Source organism: Plodia interpunctella, chromosome 23, assembly GCF_027563975.2.
Source record: "Plodia interpunctella isolate USDA-ARS_2022_Savannah chromosome 23, ilPloInte3.2, whole genome shotgun sequence".
Taxonomy (NCBI): domain Eukaryota; kingdom Metazoa; phylum Arthropoda; class Insecta; order Lepidoptera; family Pyralidae; genus Plodia; species Plodia interpunctella.
In genome coordinates, this window is record NC_071316.1 from 6,299,324 (window position 1) to 6,319,603 (window position 20,280).

The 20,280-nt window shown below is 34.9% G+C and overlaps 1 protein-coding gene across 13 annotated transcripts; it reads right to left on the minus strand.

Annotated features, from left to right (window-relative positions):
* Positions 1 to 3,066: 3,066 nt before the first annotated feature.
* Positions 3,067 to 16,286, minus strand: LOC128680184 (uncharacterized protein). Of its 13 annotated transcripts, none has more exons than XM_053763109.1 (6): positions 16,165 to 16,286; positions 13,468 to 13,755; positions 8,187 to 8,243; positions 6,758 to 6,872; positions 5,835 to 6,017; positions 3,067 to 4,657 (listed from the first exon to the last, which is right to left on the minus strand). In XM_053763109.1, the coding sequence occupies exons 2-6, from the start codon at positions 13,690 to 13,692 to the stop codon at positions 4,281 to 4,283; spliced, it is 957 nt and encodes a 318-aa protein (XP_053619084.1). In that variant the 5' UTR covers positions 13,693 to 13,755; positions 16,165 to 16,286; the 3' UTR covers positions 3,067 to 4,280. The 13 variants fall into 13 exon arrangements, with proteins under 13 accessions (XP_053619084.1, XP_053619083.1, XP_053619086.1 ...); XM_053763108.2 differs by having other exon boundaries at positions 16,171 to 16,280; XM_053763111.2 differs by having other exon boundaries at positions 13,477 to 13,755; positions 16,129 to 16,280.
* Positions 16,287 to 20,280: the final 3,994 nt, after the last annotated feature.

The following is a 20,280-nucleotide window of genomic DNA, read 5'->3' on the forward strand; positions in this document are numbered from 1 at the left end:
TAAACGTGTGTACAAAATTTGAAATCAATTGGTTGATGATATCTGCTTCAAAACTGAATTGCAAGATTCCACCCGTTACATTACATACAGTGCAAGTTATAAAAGTTTGTAAAAAATAAATCCTGCATCCTGCAAAAAGAAGCCTTTTTGCAGGATTTCAGAGACATTGAAGCCTGGACAGAACATATACAAACTCAGCACAAAATAATTACAATGTCATTTAAGAATAATCAATGCGTGACCGCGTTTTGTTGACCTACCGCAGGTTGTAGTGGTGTTGCAAAATATGGTGCATACAAATCGATATCTGACAAACTTTTTTATAAAACTTATTTAAATGAAAAATTTAGTGAAATTATCAATTTTTACATTTGCAAGTTAAATAAAATCTTGTAAAAATTATGCATAATAAATAGTTTCATTTCCCACGGACCCCTAAAGTCCGAGTCTTCTCGCGAAAGCTGGTAGGATGCGCAAAGAAAGTGGCAACAAACTCCCGCGCAGCCGTGACATTATATTAGGGTCCCTGCCCGTGCTCTGTCGTGCTCCGTTGCGTCAACGCAGCACTTAGCCGCTCCCTTGTGCTCCGTTGTTTTACAAGTTTTGACATTGACGTGCGCGGCGTGATTATTCCTAACTCACCTATTATAACTACAAATGCGATAAGGCAGCGCAAAAATAACTATATGGAATAAACTTCCCTTAGCAGTTGTAATGGACAACGAGCGAGACACAAGCGCGCCGACTTTAGCACTCACGAGCGACCGACAAATCAGAGCGTCGGAATACCGATTCGCTCACTAGTATACTTACGTGAATACGAAAATGTGAATAAAGATAGCGATATTTCAAGTGCAGTCGAGTTCTTTTAAGTTAAGTTCAATTTGTAACTACAATAGAAAAATAAATCTTGTGTTAAAAAAATCGAAGAAGAGCTTTTTATTATACAGTCCACTACAGCAGTGTTCCCTAATAGTTTCGACATCTGGGCTTTAAAGAAAAGAGTCTATCGCTTTCTCCAAAAGTCGGCAACGCATCGGTGACCCGTATCGGGTTGCCGGTGTCCATGGGCTGCGGTGTTTGTTTACCATCAGGCGACCTGCTATGAAGGATGCTGCGTTCTGAAGGAAATAATGTGAACACCGACTCAGAAGACCAAATCCAAATGAGTTATTATGAAGATACTAATCTGGTACATACATATTTAATGTGTGCCATATTTTTTACGCATGCAATATACGCATTTTATTTTTTAACTTAACCCTTTTAGATCACTTGTCAACATCTTAGCCATACATTTTCTGCCCACTGTCTCCCTGACATCAAGTCTTGTTGCTTTTGTTGGCTGGTTGTAAAATCTTCAACATTTTAAGGTTTATTTACTTACCCAGGGCTTCGTGGCATCACAGCTCAGAATGCAATCAGGAACCACAGATAAGATAGAGTTCCTTACTGTTGGCAAAATATTTCTCTATCTACATGAAAATGACCTCTCAATCCAATGCTCTGTTTGATGTGAAAGAAGGACAAACAGACTGACATTTAAATTAGCTTGAATATTAAATCTAAAGAAACAATATGGTTTACAACACAATTTAGTGGCAAGCAGTACAGGGTTCACGCCTGGGCATATCGGTTTATGCCCGGGCCTAAACCAGCACTGATGGCTTGTAAATGTTAAAGTTGGCATCGTGAGTTAGAACCTTACTCAAGCTGTCGCAATGTTAAGTAAATTACAACACCAAATCGTTCATTGTGGTTCTGTTCAGAGAAGGCCAACTTGCACACTAGCGCCGCCATGCAATATAGTTTTCTTTTTATTCTTAGCGAAAAAATGACCTTGACAAATTATGCCCTGGATAATTAATTTTATTAGAAAGTATTATGGTTTATTTACCGTTAAACATTGTAGTCTTATTTGACTATACGGATTTCAGTAATTGTAGTCAACTGTCACTTTAGCAGTAATGTACAATAAAATAAACTTTATCAGTAATGGAAAACAATAATACTTTTTAATAAAATTCTTTATCTAATTTGGCGTAATATGTCAAATTCGTTATTAGAAAAGGAATTGATAAAACTGTGCCAGTGAGCGGCTAGACAGCGCCTTTTAGGCCTCGGTCTCGAATTTTGCGGGCAGCGGGGTGGCGGCGGCGGCGGCGCGGGAGAGGGGCGGGCAACGCATACCTGTTCTCGAAACCAGCGGGCAGATCGCGCGGCACTGTAGCGGTGTAGTGTTGTTAGTAGCTAGCTAGTAGCTACTAACTAATTTGTAAACCATAATAAACATTGTATATAACATAATAAATAATTTTTATATTCACCTACCTTCAATATTCAGTTCGTTTTTTATTTCTTCCCATAATTGATTAATTATTCTTCTATTTTTATGGTTCACATCTTTGCTGTTCCATATGGGTCTCCTCTCAAAGATTGCCGAAATAATTTGCTCTTGCACGTCCGAGGACATTTTGAAACGTCACAAAAAAAAGTACAACACTATACTACAATGCAGACGCGCAACGCGGGACGGTCACCGCTCGACTGGAGTGCACCGCTCGTTGCCCGCCCCCGCGCCGCTCCCGCGCCTCTGTTTTCGAGACCCGGTCCATTTGACGATACGCATAAGATCCTGCCGCTCCCGCGCCGCCGCCGCCGCCGCCCCGCTGCCCGCAAAATTCGAGACCGAGGCCTAAATTCCCCTCCGATTGGATTGCGATTCTATTGTTGTTCTCAATTGTTTATATTATCTCCAGGAACTGAGAGGTAATCAAAAGCTAAAAAAATACACCACAAGAGATAATGTACAAGATAAACAATTTAATTATATATTATTGTGGTTTTCAATTATACAAAATGTATACTAGAAATGTGGATTGGATAATGTGTGTTCAACAGTTTGAAAATCGTGAAATTCTTTGTAGCATATGAGAGGATGTTAGCAACTACGTTAGAGTTCGTGATTTGTTTTTATTACGTTAAAATAAATTGATAAAAATGTGATGTCGGCACTAGTGTGTGGCTGGAGAGGCTCATTGATTAGAATTACAAAAAATGCGAAAAAAAAATCGTTTTTATTTATTTCTTTTGGTACAAACGACATGATCAGTTTAAATAAAATAAAAAAAAACAAGTGACATATAACTAATTACGACATCTATTAATCGTATATAATAAAAAATCGTGTTATAATTAATGTATATAAAAAGTAATAATGTATTTATTTAAATATAAAATTGTATTGTTTTTATGGTTCCGTGCAAAAAATAAAAATAAAATAAACTTATAGCATTAGGTACTCGTGCGTCTGTCTATCCGTCCGTCTGTCACTCCGTCCGTACTGGACGAAATCGGGCGAAATTTGGTGTAACCCTAGAACCCAAACACAAAGAAAATTAATATATTTTTCTCATAAGGGTAATTTTCGGGGTGTACATTTTTGTTATTATTTTAAAAGAAATGGTTTAGATATTATTCATGAAAAAAAGACGAAAATTGACCATTCTCCCTGATCTCCGAAACTATTGAGTTAAAAATTTGGAAAAAATACTAAATTTAGGTAAGTCATTTATTGTACGTACAGGAAAACCTATAAGAATTATATAAATTGTACGGAACCTTCTTCACGCGTACTGAACTCACACTTGACGGGTTATTATATATTTTTCTATGATCACTAAACAATTGATTAAACTTTGTAAATATAATCTTATGTTAAAATATAAAAAAATCTATGTAGGTACTTATCGTAATAATATCTTATGTAAACATAATCTAGGTAAATATTAATTACTATTGTGTAAATAAATATTTTCAAACATAACTACCTAACAGAATAATATTGCTTTATAATAAATAATATAAATTATAATCAATAAATATGACTAGTTGGTAGACTAATTACTTTTTCACAAAAAAAATCTTATTAAATTAATTAATTAATGAATTTCGTAAATACATATTTTTAGATATTCCAAAATAAATTGTACGTACGTCATACATAAGTACAACTACTTATTTATCTAATTACAATATGTACTTATTTACTACCTAAATATACTTCTAAGGGTTTCGATTGTAATTTTTTTCTTTATAAGCGAGAACTGGAACTGACTATTCAATATTTTTTTCACAAGGTGTCTTTCGTTGCCCTTTGAATCATTCCAATCTTTTTCTCTATTAATCTCAATTCTTACTGACCAATCTTGAAGAATTTATTAAATTACAATAAAAGCTATATTGGTCTTAAAACTAAACCTCTCACAAAATACAATAACTTAAAAATCAGAATACGCCAATCTCGCTTTGCCAGCGCCATCTAGCGCCACCGGTCGGTAATAGTTTGACATTTCGCCCCAACCTCGAGGCGCAACATTGAAATTTGGGCCAGAGGCAAGCGGGAAACGCGGGCTTATCGGCGAGGCATAGACATCATTTAATTTCGTCGGAGCTAACGGCACTGGCACCTCGATATTTTGCACCACGATTGTCGGGGAGACAGGGAAAGGTTCTAGTTTAGGCAGAGTATTGTTGGAGTTCTTGAGGGCTGATTTAGGGTAAGTCTTCTGGTTCCGCAGGCTGGACGGCGGGCGGTATGGAGTGTCGTGGTTGGGGACCGGCACTGGGGTGCTGCATGTGTTTGATGTGTTTCGGCCTGGAAATAAAAAAAAAAGATTAATAAGCTACAGAATAACAAGGATACTTGATAAAAGTTGAAAACAATTTTAAAGGTAATTATCTTGTTGAAAACCAATGCTATTATGTTGATTCCTCTGTAATTACTTGATTTTGACATAATTGTGCTTAACAGAGCTTTTTTCTACATAGCTTGCTCATTCATATTTTCGATCCACAGATTTCTTCTGTAATTACTTGATTTTGACATAATTGTGCTTAACAGAGCTCTTTTCTACAAAGCTTGCTCATTCATATTTTCGTTTCACAGATATATTTTGGCGATATAATTCTGATTATAGTGTGGTGTGCATTTATATCCCGAGCTTTGCTTGTTTGACCTTTAACGAGTATGTTGCTGACTACAGCAATGGCGATGCATAGAATTCCCCCTACGATTTCTACCGGTTGATTATTCTTTCCACGGACTTTAACCATTATTTCTCATTAGCATGAACATAAACCGCATCAAATGTGCACAGCGAGAGGTCACGAAGCCTGTTGCTCGTAAATCTCTTTATATTCTGCGCTGGCGCCGAACCAAACTGTCATGTCGGCTCTCGCGACAACCATTGTAATTACTTTTTAATTTTATCTTGATAATGTATTGTCATAATCCAAAATTAAAGGCTTATGAAAAAAAGCTTATTTTGTACATATTTTAGTCGTTCTAGTTGCAAATGATTAATCCGTTCCAAAATAAAAACCAATTACAATTTAACTTGATTAGGTAACAATAATCAAACACAATTTGCTAATAATATTATAGAATAACACCTTAGTAACTAAAATTGTTTGTGCATTTGTGAAACCAAAATGGAGCTCCAGAAATATTAATAGTTAAATATAACATTATAACTTGCACGAGGCTTCCAACTATGCCAAGTATGGATCTAAAATAGTATATGATCCAATTTACATAACACTCATCCGATGGGATGCTAATGTTTCGCCATTCACATCACCAATTTGAATGGTGGAACACCAGCATCTTGGACGAGATACACAGTCTTATGTATACATATTATAATTAAGCCAAATCACGGTCGAGATCACGAAACGACATTACGGTCATAGCTAAGACACTGTTTAAATCGTCACATAAGACTGTGTGCATCATCTAAAACGAAAGTGTTCCACCATTCTAATTTCCTCACCTCGTCCTTCATGCACCCATTTGACAGATCTCTTCTTCCTGTTGACGTACATGCTCTGCCCCCTGCTCATGTGATTGCTGGAGTCGCTGAGACTCTTGGAGATGGCTCGAGCTAAGTCCATCTGCTCCTTCACCGTGGGATGAACACCGGGCACGTAGAACGCCGAAGACGCAAATGTCTTTTCTGGAAAATAAATGGTAGATGTTGATCCTAACTAAAATTGAAAGTAAGTTTGTTACCTTTTCATGCCTTATCTCGTCATCCAATCTTTATTAAATTTTACATACATGTAGTTTCAAGTATGGAGAAGGAAGGGTACTTTATCCCGGAAAAATAAATCTTCCCGTGGGCAATCCACGTGGGCGAAGCCGCGAGCAAAAGTATGTAATAAAAAACGAAGTGGAGACGTTGTCAAAGTTAGAAAACGGACCCCGTGCTTCGACTTTCAATGGCTGAGAAGTAACCGGGATAACGCTCAGAAGAGGGAGAGAGTTGTAATGATACGTAACACTACTATTAAATACTGTAAATCTGGGTACATAAAATATATTTGAAGATTTGTTTGTGATTTTACGATCAGCGTCAACCGTCATTGGAAATGCTGTTATTGCCTACCAGTTGTCAAGGACAGCTATAGTGACTAGGACCTCGCTCGGCAGTGACGATAACTAGTGTACGAAGAAACGGTGGTCTAATTATACAGGATGATTTTTAAATTCACTGCGCATATTTTTTAAAGAAAAGAGTAGGAAAATATTAATGTTATATTTAGAACATAATGGATAAACTAAATGTGGTTTTCGACTTTCATAACCCTTGGCTCTGTCTGATGATTTTTTACGTTTGTATATAAGCCTTTTGCGCCCCGATTCTCCCATACATTCTAGTGTCAGAATTTCCATAGACCAGAGTAGGTTCCTCACCGAACTTCCGGTCTTTCTTGATGAGATGCTCCTCAGCATCGGGCGCGGGCGTGAAGATCTTGTTCAGGTCCACCTCCCGCTCCCCCACAACCACCGGCTTGTTCTCCAGGTCCTCCTGGAACGCAGGCCTAAATGTTACTTGGGTTATAAAACAATAAACAATGTTCTACAGGTCCTTCGAGAACTCCAGTCTAAATGTTACTTGGGTTTTCAGAGAAAAAAACATATCTTTTTTTCTAAAGGTTCTCTCTAGTTAACGGCTGTATGTTAGATCCTTTGCCTTTCCACATGGATGAACGAAACAAAAAAAAAACTCTCTAGTTGTTATTCCGATGTCCTACTAAAACATAAGCGTAAGTACCTAAATGTAACTTGGGTCTTCAAATTAATAAAAAAAAGAAAGCTATTCTATTTAAAGCATCTATGTACATAACAGAAGATGAAATATATCTCTATTACGTCAAAACTTCACTTCAAAACCATTCAAAACGTGCAAGTCTGCTGTTGTTACCAACATACATCTTTTACGAAATCTCAAAATATTTACATATTTACTAATATTGCCCTTAGTACCAGTGGCGTAGCGTAGTTGGAGCAGCGAGCAGGCCAGCAAGCCAGTATTTCTCAATAAATAATATTAATATTTTGTATACATTTGGGCTAAGTAGTTCATATTTTCACAACTACAAATTCGGTCCGTTTGAAAACACACGCGGGATTTTTATTTAATTATTCTGTGACGAATTCGGGGAGTCCCCTTTGCAGCGACTGGAAACACCGGCCCCGAGCAGCCAACACCCACGCTGCGTCACTGCTCTCAGTAGGTACTTACTTGGTGTACAACATCAACATTCTATTATAAGCATGTAATTCTAATCACAACATTATATGGACTCCATACTAATATATTTGTCTTTTTCTTTGTAATGAATAAACTCGAAAACTAATGGACCGATTTCGATGAAATTTTGCACAGATATAGGCGAATCCTTCAGGGTTTGGGCCTTGACATTTATTATGGTTTTAACCGAGCGAAGCCGGGGCGAGTTTGTTATAAATCGAAATAATTGACTAAGGTACTTACTTATTCTAATTTAGACCTTGTTATATATGTTAGATTAGGAACGAGCGAAGACATATTAGCGTTCAAAATTAATGTATATAATGCAATACCTAGACTAAATATAAAATTTAAAATGGGGATATAAGCGTATAAAAATAAATAATCCTTCAAAGAAAAGATATGCTTTTAAATTAACATAAAAAAGTGTTTTTTACAAAGGATATATAAAAGTTATGAAACCAATGAGAATCATTTTCATTCATTGTCAATTTTTATGTCAACTATGAGATTAAACATGGTATATTTACAGGGATCAAAATGGAACTAATGCGTCCATGGTTTCTGATAATTGTGGGACTTTCTTACAGACGGTAATTCCAGTGGCAAAACGGCCGGCGCCTCTCGGGACAGTTCTCCATCGTTCTGTATAATACGGTTTTTTTTTAATAAATTTTCAGTATGTTCTGCAATAAGAATTTGCAATCACTAATAGGTATCTACATAAATCTAGCATGAATATTAACACTGGTTTATACTGAATCATTAATCAATTGTACTTAGTAAAAAAAATTGTACAAAAAAGAATGGTAAGCTCTTCTGGCATGATAGAGACAAAAACTCGTTCAAACACAAAGTGTTTCTTTTGGAATTCTCAGCAGGGCAACAGTGGTCGTTCTAAAACGCTACTCGTTTGTAGCTTTTTGAGAAAAATATTCAAACTTAGTACTATTCAAGTTTGACGCGATAATAAAGGTGTCTTTAAAGGCCTGCAGACATTATTTTTCCGTCTCGATTTGTTTTGCTGTATTTTGTTGTGTATTAAATGTAGTCCAGCACAAACAATTTTTTTAATAATAAAATAAAACTTAACTGAAATGAAAGTATGTAGACATAACTGAGGTATATACAAGCACTAAATAATTTCCTCCAGTGTAAAACAATTCAAACAAACTCAAATAAAACAAACATTGTTTATCTAATAACAAATTACTCTTACTGAATCATTTTCCTAGTAAAATTCTAACCGCCATTTTGTCAGACGTTCCGTCTCAAGCAGCTGTTTGGCTCGTGGCCAAGACCGGCCGCTGCCGTGCCAAAATCTGTCCGTGCATGTTTTATGATATCCAGGCCAGTATGAAACTAGAAAAATGAAAACGATTGACTACGAATTACCAAGTTCCGGTCTATAAGACTGATTTTTCTCAATAAGTTTATTATAATTTGAATATACCGAGGTCAATTTGCGTTTAACCGATGTCAAATGTCAACTTTACGCCGGCGTTATCCCACAAACTCAGTCAGAACAAACGAACATTGCGTAGTTTGAACGAGAGTTTTAATTCACCGTACGGGAAAGCCGAATGTATGCTTAATCCGCCAAAGTTTGTCGAATTGTTTACCGATAGTGTACGCAGTTAAGAACACTATATATTCCTACAAGAGTTTCCGAACTATTTCAATGTGTGGCGGTTTCATCACGACTTTTTTTATGAATCTATATGTGGTCTATAAAAAACTCTATACTTACGAGTAGGTACATGAGTCAGGTTGGTAGGTACTTATACAAACTTAACTGGCACGGATAGGATTCAAACCATGCACCTATCAGTCACAGGCGTGTGTGATATGTATCAAACACGCACGTTTACGAAATAAATGATTATGATTGGACCATTGATTTAAATCATTCAGGGAACTGCTCCCGACACATCTTTGTTTAGAAACTAAAAAGATTCTTGAGAGACCGTATTTTCTTAATTTATTGTTATAAATCATAGATCATAGCCATCCGTAAGATAAGACAAGAAGAACTATCTTCCTCAATTTATAGCCTGAACGTAACATTTAATTCGACCCATTGCCCTCCTCGTGTGTTGTTCACGTTCAGAGGTCGACAACACCCAGGTTCGATGCCCGGCAAAGACCTATTTCTAGAACTATCTAATGAGTTTCAAATTAACCCTTCAGTTTTTATTTCTGAACTGGAATTGGAGCTAATATTCAACAGTATTGATTCTATTGGCAGTTTACCAAACTATTTTGCAAAGCGGTTAGTATGTTTAATAAATCTAGGTAGAATTATATTATCAGGGTTCGTGCACACGTAAATTATAGTTTTGCCGTAAATCCAATTAATTATATATACAATACGTAAATACATTTATAATAATTTATAATACCACTAATATTATAATGGCGAAAGTTTGTGAATTTGTCACGCTCGTACTGGCTGAGCCAATTTTTATGAAATTTGATACTGTGTATAAAAATGTTAGTATTTAAAGTAATTATTTTTTAAATAAACCTAATACTTTAGTACAACATATTGTTTGTTATTCGGCAAATCAGATTCAAATCGGGGTATTGTTTTTATATTTTTTCAATTGTTTATACATCGCCACATTTTTTCATAACACCTAACCTAACAACCACGACCGTCAGTCGTTTTATTTTGCTCCAAAATGTTGTGATTGACAATCAGTGGGCGAGATATCGCCATGATCATCGTATATTGAAAGCTTCCATGTCAATACTCCGTGACTAATCCACGTGTCTGCAAGTATGATATGCATAATAATGAGCAACCTCCTACGTGTGTGTACCAAATATAATATTTAGTTACAAATAGGTGGTACATTGCCATACCTAACTGTTATTTGGGAAACAATATAAGGTGTACAACAGGCTCTGCTTCCCACGGATAAAAAATTGTACAGGGTTGGTAAGAAAATTCCTATTCAACAGTGCAAACCGTATCGAAATATGTAGCGTAGTTTAGGAGTATTCAGACACAAGAGAATGAATGAGTTTAAGATAAATTTTAATTAATAAGTACGCACATTATTGCGATGATTGCAAGACAAATAAATCGAAAATATAGGGTGTTTGTCTTTTATGCATTGAGAGAGATAAATCCTGTCCAAAGTTTCTCTACCTTGTTGAAAAGCTAATTATAAGCTAGGGTAGAGCTTTTTCAGTATTGAATAAATACAGTTTTTACTCGCCTCTTCGAATTACATATAATAAACAATACAATACAGTTGTTAAACAAAATATCTATAAGATAATGTAAAATAAATAAATCTTTAAACATAGCATTGAATATGTGATTGTCATGATCTTTCTGTTTTTTGTATTATATATTTATAGATATATATGTATCTTTTATGCGTATTGTTTATACGTCTTTACTTATATAATATCAATTTATTCTACTGTATAGATTTAGGCTTGCTTACACGAAATTTATTTTGTTCTTCTGTGTACACTTTATTGGATTATAGATTAGTTTGATAATTATTGTTAAGTCAATATTCTGTACTTCATTGTCTGTAATCTGTTTGTGTGCCTTTTAAATAAAATAAATAAATAAAAAATCTGTACCTCGTCAAAATCTCCCACGCTCTCGACACAGACCACGTTTGATACGTATTCCAGCTTGTCAAAGCTCGACTGCTCGAAGCTCGAAGCTTTTGTTTCAATTTCCATCATTTCCGCTTATTTTCAAAGTTATTTTTTGAAAATGTTCACTTCGGACGGTAAAAAACTAAATTAAATATGCCACTTTTTTATTTTAAAAGATATTGCAGTTGAATAAGTCTTTTCGTATGTCAATTTTGATTAATTAAACGATATTAAACTACAAATAAAATATTATTTCACTTAAATAAGCATAACTGTTTTAGTTTTTCCAAATATATACAACAACGCACGAAAATCTATCCAAAATATATCCAAACAGATTACGAAAACTCTGACTAGCAGCAATGATTTAATAATTTCTTTCCGAACAAAAGGAAGTGTTGATTGCTTTCCGCGTCTGTCACTACTGGTCTTCGATCTCTTCAATCTCAAAATTTTTGTTAAATCTCAGAAATAACACCAGCTCCCGGCCGCCCATTATAATTAGATGCATCCGAACATTAGGGCGATAACTGGGTTAATCTGCTCGTATGTCTGTCTGTAACGCGTAAACGGCGACTGTTTTTGGTGTCCGTTAATTCTTACGGACCTTATTTAAATTACTGATGCTATATTTCTTTCATATCTCGTAAAGAGTTCTATTTTAAAACCTAATAATTACGGTAGTTTACGGTACATATTTACATATTATTAGTACATATGTACGCATGGACACTGGACAGGTTCATATGTACGAAATAATGTTTTGTTTACCCGTACGTACCCCGTTATTCATATAAAAGTTAAAACATACTTCGAGCTAAAGTGTGTTTTGTCTCTTTCTGTCGATGCCAACTTTTGTAAAGTGCGATAGTGACAAATCATACTTTAGCTTATAAAGTATATTTTAACTTTTTTATAAATAACAAATATAGAATATTTATTATAAATAGATTGCTTATTACTAAAGAAATATCTTCCAGTCTACTTCCTTCCAGAGAAACTATGGATCTCACCAAGTTCAGATCGCACATTAATAAAATCCAACGTTCTGTGTGAAAAGAAAGGGATAATTTTTATTTATAGCAACGTTTCAAATATCTACATTAGTTACAAATAATGTACTTATACTTTACAATTCGAGTAAGATCTACTCAGCTAGTAAGTACATGCTTGGCATCAATCCAAACAGAAAAGTTAAACGCAAAATGTTCCTTGAACTGGTTCGGCTGCGGCTGCGTCTATCGGTAAACAAGAATTGGCAGCTTTGCCGATTGGTTTAACTGTATGTTTAGTGGCTGTACCTGTTTCGTTAAATTCAGGGCAATATTTTCATAGCTTTCGTTCGTAAATAAGTACTTTACGAACAAACCATCGAGGTATTGATAAAGTTGGTTAGTGCAAAATCTTATCCTGTGATAAGAACTTTAAAATATTTTGCGCTATTTGTTTTTAACTAAATTTCTAATTAGACCTGTATCCAAGTAGAAATTTAGTTAAAAACAAATATTGTATTGTTTAATAAACTGTTAAACTTTTATTTGTATTCAATTTTTCATCTTGGCGATGCCATTATCAAATTTTCACTAAAAAGCATCTTGCAATTTTCATCGTGGGTGCAATGCGATACAACTCAAAAACATGTGAATAAGGCTGCCTACGCACTGGCGATTGGTCGCTGGTCGCGTGGCATCAAATTTGACGCCGCGGCCAACGGTGGCCGCTGGTCGCTGGCCGCTAAGTGCGTAGGGGCTATAGCGATTGCCATATAAAGTCCAGAATTCACTGGCCGCCGCGACCAGGTCGCGGCGACCATGGTCGCCAGTGCGTAGGAGGCCTAAAGGTTGTTTTTCCCTCATTTATAGGATCCTTGAGGATAAAAAAAGCAAAGGCACTTAAAATTTTGACCAATATTTTAGAAATGGATCACTGAATTGAGAAAATATGTAACCCATATTACGTGAGCATAGAAGATTTTCAATTTGAATGCAAAATTAAAGTATCATTTAATTCCTTCATTGAAATTAGTAGGTACAGCGCCTTAGCCCTAACCTAAAATTCTCAGAAATAATAAATTCGTTTAAGGCAATTTCTGTGAAACTTCTCGTATAATTAAACTTAAAGATGTTAGTAAAATCTAACTACAGTTAGCGAATAAATAAATACTCATAAAATACCCAGTACAGTTCCTTGCGGCACACCTCGAGTTAGAAGCCAAATCTAAGACTAGACTAAATACACTTACCCAACTTACAGGGAACAACTTATAACTGAGGTTCGTGAGGAACTCCTTCTTCTGAGGGTCGAACATGTCCGAAGGTTTGAACCCCCGTTTCGTTATGAGGGCGCTGTTGACGCTGGAAGAACTCTTCGTATCATCATAACTGTCACGATGAACGATCCTGTCGTTGATTTTGTGGAAACTGGACATCTTGTTTGAAGAATACTGGCTTTCGCTTATCGTCATCATCTTGAAACTGTCGTCGGTGTTCGTTTTCACAAATTTTGTTCTATTCTCGTGCTTGTTCACTCACTGTTGGCAAGCTAATATTACTAATTGCGCGAATTATTTCACTGATTATCAGTAATATGATTCGGGCTTATGTCAGCTCTAATGTTGCTCGTTGTTTAGAATGTAAAATTTAGATTTTGTTTGGATTTTTCTTTGTTTTTGTCAATAACTTCAATTGTGTTTTTCAAGGTTTGGAAAATGTTATTTTTTAATAATCAATGTGGCATACGAATCCTCTGTATCAAGATTTAATGATTTAATTTAATTTAATCGGAGATATTGACATCTTCAGATATGTGGACGAAACTAATTTATTTATATACCTTATACTTCACGGAACGAAGGTTATGATACAGAAAAAAACAATGACGCCAGAGAATCAAGGTTCTTTCAAATGAATCTATGATAAATAGTTTGAAATGCGTCGTTTCTTTGCAATTCTAGTGTAAGACGAAAATATTACGAATAGGGCTGCCGAATTTTTCATATTGAATATACTTTTTTTTGTATTTTTCTCTGTTTTATCTGCGCGCGGTTCCTTCCTTAGTGGTTAAAGGTCATGCCCTAATAACTATAACTATGTCAGTTGTAGCTTATGCAAAATCTTACTTATCATTTTTGTAGATACTCAATTTTTTTTGGAATATGTTCTTAATATACTTATTTTTTTATTGAAAGCAGTTTTATGCATTTTCATAACAAATAACAATCAACTTTATCTATCAAAAACTAAAAGTTGGAACATTTACTGACATAAGAGGTTATTTTCAAAAATAAATTATTACAACTAAACATCATTATACTTATAGCCCAGATGATGTCCGAGAATAACGACAGAGTTCAATGACCAATATTGAATTTGATTGAAGTGTTTTGGCATGACCGTAACTATCTTATGTGCATCCCACAAGGTTTTTTTTTAATTTTTGACAAGGCCTCAGTGCACTTTGTGTGACTACGTCAGCCACATGCCACAAGATTACATTTTGCAAGTTCAAGCTAATAAAGTAGTATCAGCAAGCTAATACTTAGCGATAAGTCCGCCTTTGCACTCATTAAATATCTTGTTGTAACTTATAACTCCTTTGTGTATGGTACAATAAAGAGTCTATCAATAATTTATAGTTAACTATCTGCGCCCCGAGACTTCGCTCCCGTGGGAATTTCTGGATAAAAAGTACCATATATGTTATTCCAGATTATATTCTACCCGTGCACCAGATTTCACAACGATCTGTCCAGTAGATTTAGCGTGAAAGAGTAATTAATATACATTACATATCAGTAGGATAAAAAATCATTGATTCTCAAGTTTGTCTGGGCTCCGACGATCAACAGCTGAGGAAGAAACCGGTAAACGCTCAGATGAAAGCATTTAATTTTTATATTTGCAACTGTATGCTTTGTTTTAAGTGAACTAAATGGTTATTGTATTTTTACTTGCTTTTATGTATTTTTTTAGATGTTCGCAACAGTGTGGTGTGACTATTTGTTTATGCTTGTTTAATAAACGGTTTCCAGAATGTAGACGCTATGGCAGCCCTGAAATTTAAGACCAATTCACAACAATAGTTGCTTTATTGCAATGCAACAAGGTACAAATCTGTGTGGAATATTAGTTAGAAATACGCCAAATTGTGGGTGTTTACAGAAATAATTCTTATTCGTAGTTACCGCGTGCGCAAGAGTTGCGATATTTTTCATATGTTTACATGAATCGTTGCTTTGGATTTTCATCAAAGGTTTTTGAATGTGGGTGGTGTACCTATTGGGTCTGCTGGCCATCACACATTTGAAATTACATTAATTTTGTCTTGTTTAAATAATTTAGGTCATATTTACATACAATACATACTTAATATTATAAATGCGAATGTCTGTTTGTTCAGCTTTTACAAAAATTAGGGTATTCACGTAATCCCATTCAAAGAAAGGTTTTTTTTAAATCAATACCCCAAATGAGTGAATATATTGAAAATTTGTATGAAAATCATCTGTTCCGCCGGGGGCAAAGCAAAGCCAATTTTCCTTATATTTTCGCAATAAATACATAATAGTATTTAAGTCAATATTATAGATGAAAAATTACGTTAAAATCTAGAATATCGTGTACTTAATTAATTTTGTGTTGTTTCTAATATCCTTATTGTAAATACATTTTAAAACACATGATTACATTATAGGAAATAATGCCGAATGGCGGACTTATTATAGGAAGGATTTATTAATCAAATTTTATTATAATTACTTATGGACAATAATATTTATTAATTTAGATTCCACTTTCCCAATGTTTACAGTAAATCTGGCATAAATTGCAACCGTCAATTGTAACGTCAAACAAAATTATTTAGCACGTACGTATACGTATAAAATAAATCCGACTTTGCCTACATGAAAAACCCAGTTCCTTAAAAAAATATTTCAGACAATCACAGAAATTCCAAATCACAATTTACACCGAACCGTAACACGATTTTGACTATATTTGGTAATTCAATTCGACCGAGTGTTCGCGACGTGCATACGGCGCGGCAACTTTCGCACTGACTGAAATAAGCTTCATTGCATAATGCGAAGAAAAGCTCTGGTGTAGGGTGACAATGCTTTCAGGGTTTTCAAAATCAAATCATTTCTTCAGGAATTGGGCCTTCACAGGTACTTTTTTACATCATATTCTAAATTCAATAATATTTACCAAAGCTAAAAGCAACTTCTACTTCTTTTCCGTCGATGTACTCTGATCGACCGACTATAGTATCGACTTGAGGGTTAAAGTATATTTTAGACAATCTTAGGTATTTAATTATGTACACAACATAAACTCTATATAGGTACGTTAGTAGTACAGAAATAAATATTATACAATAATCCTACAATGATAAATCTTCAATGTATTTACTTATCTGCGAAGTTTTTATGTTAACATTTTTTGGTGATATTACTATTCCATACTTTTTATACATTATACTTCCATACTATATATACATACTAATGTTATAAAGAGAAAATATTTGTATTTTTGTTTGTAATTAATAAACTCAAGAGCTATTGGACCGATTTTGATTACATTTGGCACAGAGACAGACGAAACCTTCAGTAGTAACATAGGTTAGTTTTTTTATTACGGTTTTACACGAGCGAAGTCGGAACGGAACTCTAGATGTGGTGTATAATAATTTTTATAATTACAAATTAATTTTGTGGCGTAGAACCTTACATATTATTAAACAAAGTCCTCTGACGCATATTATCTGCATGTTCGCGATTAAGTCAAAAACTACTGCACGTATTTTCATGCGGCTTTGGCCAGTGCATAGTGTGATTGTAATGTGATGTATAATTTATTATATTTTTACCCGAATATAGCGAAGCCGGATCAGGTCGCTGGTTTTCTATAAATATCCTCCACATTGGCATGATTTGGTCACCCTTGTCGGCCGTCACCAGGCTAATTCTGGCAGTCTCAGTCTTCTCATTTCGTTCTTGCCCAATACAACACACAGTTTTTTTTTTATTTACATCTCTATTTATGAACTTCATTAGACAAGTGTATGGTCCATATCGTCATTGCATAATGCACTTTGCATTTTTAGTACATAACACAAATTTCGATTAATGTACAAACATAACTGAAAAAGCACAGGGTAATTTTTATCTCAAATTTCTTACGGGATTTACGATCAGCCGCGACCTGTCCACCCACCAGTGGGTCCTTGGGCAATTTCTGTTTACCCATGCACCCACTGCAAGATTACTTCTACACTTAATTTGTCAATTTAGTTTCAATACGGACGCTTAAGGTAAGCGGTTACCGTTGTACTGGACAAAATGTAGGCACGGATAAAACGCGTACGACCAGTAAAAATTTGAGAAAATAAAAGTACACTGAATTACACGTGCGTATGTTAAAAATCAAATCATTTATTCAGCAAATAGGCCTTCACAGGCACTTTTTCGCGTCATAATATAAATTAAATATTTTTTACCAAAGTTACAAACTAAAACTTGTCGAAAACGACAAAACACACAAAACAAAATGGCGTCGCAAGCTGGAAATGTCATTTCACCTCTTGGGAAAATACTCCTCAACATTGCAAATGTAGATTTTTTGGCAACTAGGCGTACCTACCTACTCGTTAATGTGGTTATTGACTTACGCAATCACTTCAACACGCCTTCACCTGCGACTAGCGATGTTTGATAAAATGTTCCTAGAATCATTATTCTACCATTTAAGTTAATTTCCTTACCATTGTAAGGAAATTGTCGACAATATCCTTGCATATTATAAAACAAAGTCCTCTGCTGCATCTGTCTGTTCGCAATAAACTCAAGAACTACACTGTACAGATTTTCATAAGGTTTTAGGTGTATAATTTATTTTGATTTTATTCGACCGAAGAATGTATATAAAGCGTGAAAAGGTACGAACGAAAGAACTATTACTTTTGCATTGACGACCTCGGTGGCGCAGTGGTAAAGTTCTTGCCACTGAACCGAGAGGTCCCGGGTTCGATCCCCGGTCGGGTCATGATGGAAAATGATCTTTTTCTGATTGGCTCGGGTCTTGGATGTTTATCTATATATGTATATGTTATTAAATATAGTATCATTGAGTTAGTATCCCATAAGTCTGAGACTTTGGGGCTAGCTCAATCTGTTTGATTTGTCCTAATATATTTATTTATAATATTAGTTACGATTACATTAGGATGGTGGAGCCAAGAGATGGAATAATAACATGTTATTATATGTGTGTGTTTAAAATATGTAGGGGATTTTTCTATGATTTTTCGTGTCCCTTCCCCTACCTCTATCTAGAAAAGTAGTGAGACAAGGACATGAAATTGGAATCCGTCTATACTTGACGTCCGTAGAGTTCAAAGATGTATGAACATTGCATTGATGTACGTAATGTTTTTATACCTGTCTGTGGTAGAGTTATAAACATGAAATTATTAGGTACTCACAGTAGTTACTACTCACTGAAGTACTTACTAAACCCATGGTTATAAAACTTCAATTGTAAACGGGTTGGGTTGAGAACAAATAAAACAAATTATAAAATAAACAAATTTTAATTTATTGATATAATAACTAAAAAAAAAAATATTTTACACAATACATTATAATTAGTATTACACCACTAAGAATAATTATTTTTAAACATATCAAAGACGTGGACTAGCAAATAAAAATTAACTTATACAAAATATTTCAATACAGTGTCAAAGGAATTTGATATACATTTCGGGACATTTTTACTAAATGACCCGGGGCTACGCAATGCCCTACATTATATTCAAATACACGTCCCAGTTATTCCGGAATATACAACTTATGGAAATAAGATATAGTAAAAACTTCAATCCAACAATACGAAAAAAATACCGGCTAAAAATGAATGGTACAAAATGCGGTAACACAGCCGAAATTTCAACTGAGTCCCGTTGTACGTTATTCGTACTGGTGGACAAAGATCTTAAAATTCTTAATATATCTCACTTCTGGTTTTATTTTAGTAATTTCTAAGTTTTCTCATAGCAACCGAGCGCGCCCCGGCGATGTCCATAATCCCCTCGATAAGTATATAAAGTTACAGTTTAAGGTTAAAATATGGCAGTCCATTCCAATTATACGATGTAAAAGTGAGAAAAATTGGTCTGAAAATCAAATAGGAGCCATAAAACTATTCATTAAATATTATATATATCGATAATGCTATATTATATTAAATGTTGTCGTACATCGATCGGAAAAGAAGCCGTTACAGTAGAAAAAAATGTTTATTTTTAAAAAATTGTCTTATTCTAGGCATAAAACTAGCAGACCAGAGCTAACTTCAAATACCCACATTTTTAAATGTCCAACATTCACAGGGCAATCAAGAGTTGTATTCGCCCGATGCATAGGCCGCCATCTTGTTTATGTTGGACACATAAAATGGCGTCCATTACGCGAAACCCTTAAATAGACAAGTAGATGCATGCGTGTGTATACAAATATGTTTATCATTATAAATATCAACTTACGCGGGATACGTGAAAATCAACAATGACATGTGTTAGTTTAAGATTATGTAAAAATGGCGGAGCGGTTCTGATATGCCATTCAAATCGTACAGTCATTTCTTCATTGCGTGAAGCTCACGATTGTGTTGGAAATAAATACAGGTATGAATTCTAATACACTGTTTTCACAACATATTGTAGACGATTATTTCTTCTACACAGATATATTAATGCGTATTTGAGCACGATACATATAAAGGTAGTGTTATACGATAAAGGTGAATATTGACGACGTATCCAAAGCGTTACGATTCCGTATCGCGTCCGTGTGTACCGCCCTATATAAACATCTAAATAACCTATCTAAGACAGAGGCTAACGAAATAAAGTAGCTCGACAACCATCCATCGACTCGACTAAACAAATTAATAAGCTAACGAGTAACACTATACCGACTGTCGAATAACGTGGCTTATTGTTAGAAATTGCACCGTACATGACGACCCTGAATCAGCTGAATCAGCTGTCCACT

Coding starts and splice junctions, on each gene's coding strand:
- LOC128680184 (XM_053763109.1), bottom strand. CDS start 13,692: ATGATGACGATAAGCGAAAGCCAGTATTCTTCAAACAAGATGTCCAGT. Junction 6,018..6,757: donor CAAGAAAGACCGGAAGTTCG/GTGAGGAACCTA, acceptor TTTATTTTCCAG/AAAAGACATTTGCGTCTTCG. Junction 4,658..5,834: donor ATGGGTGCATGAAGGACGAG/GTGAGGAAATTA, acceptor TTTTATTTCCAG/GCCGAAACACATCAAACACA.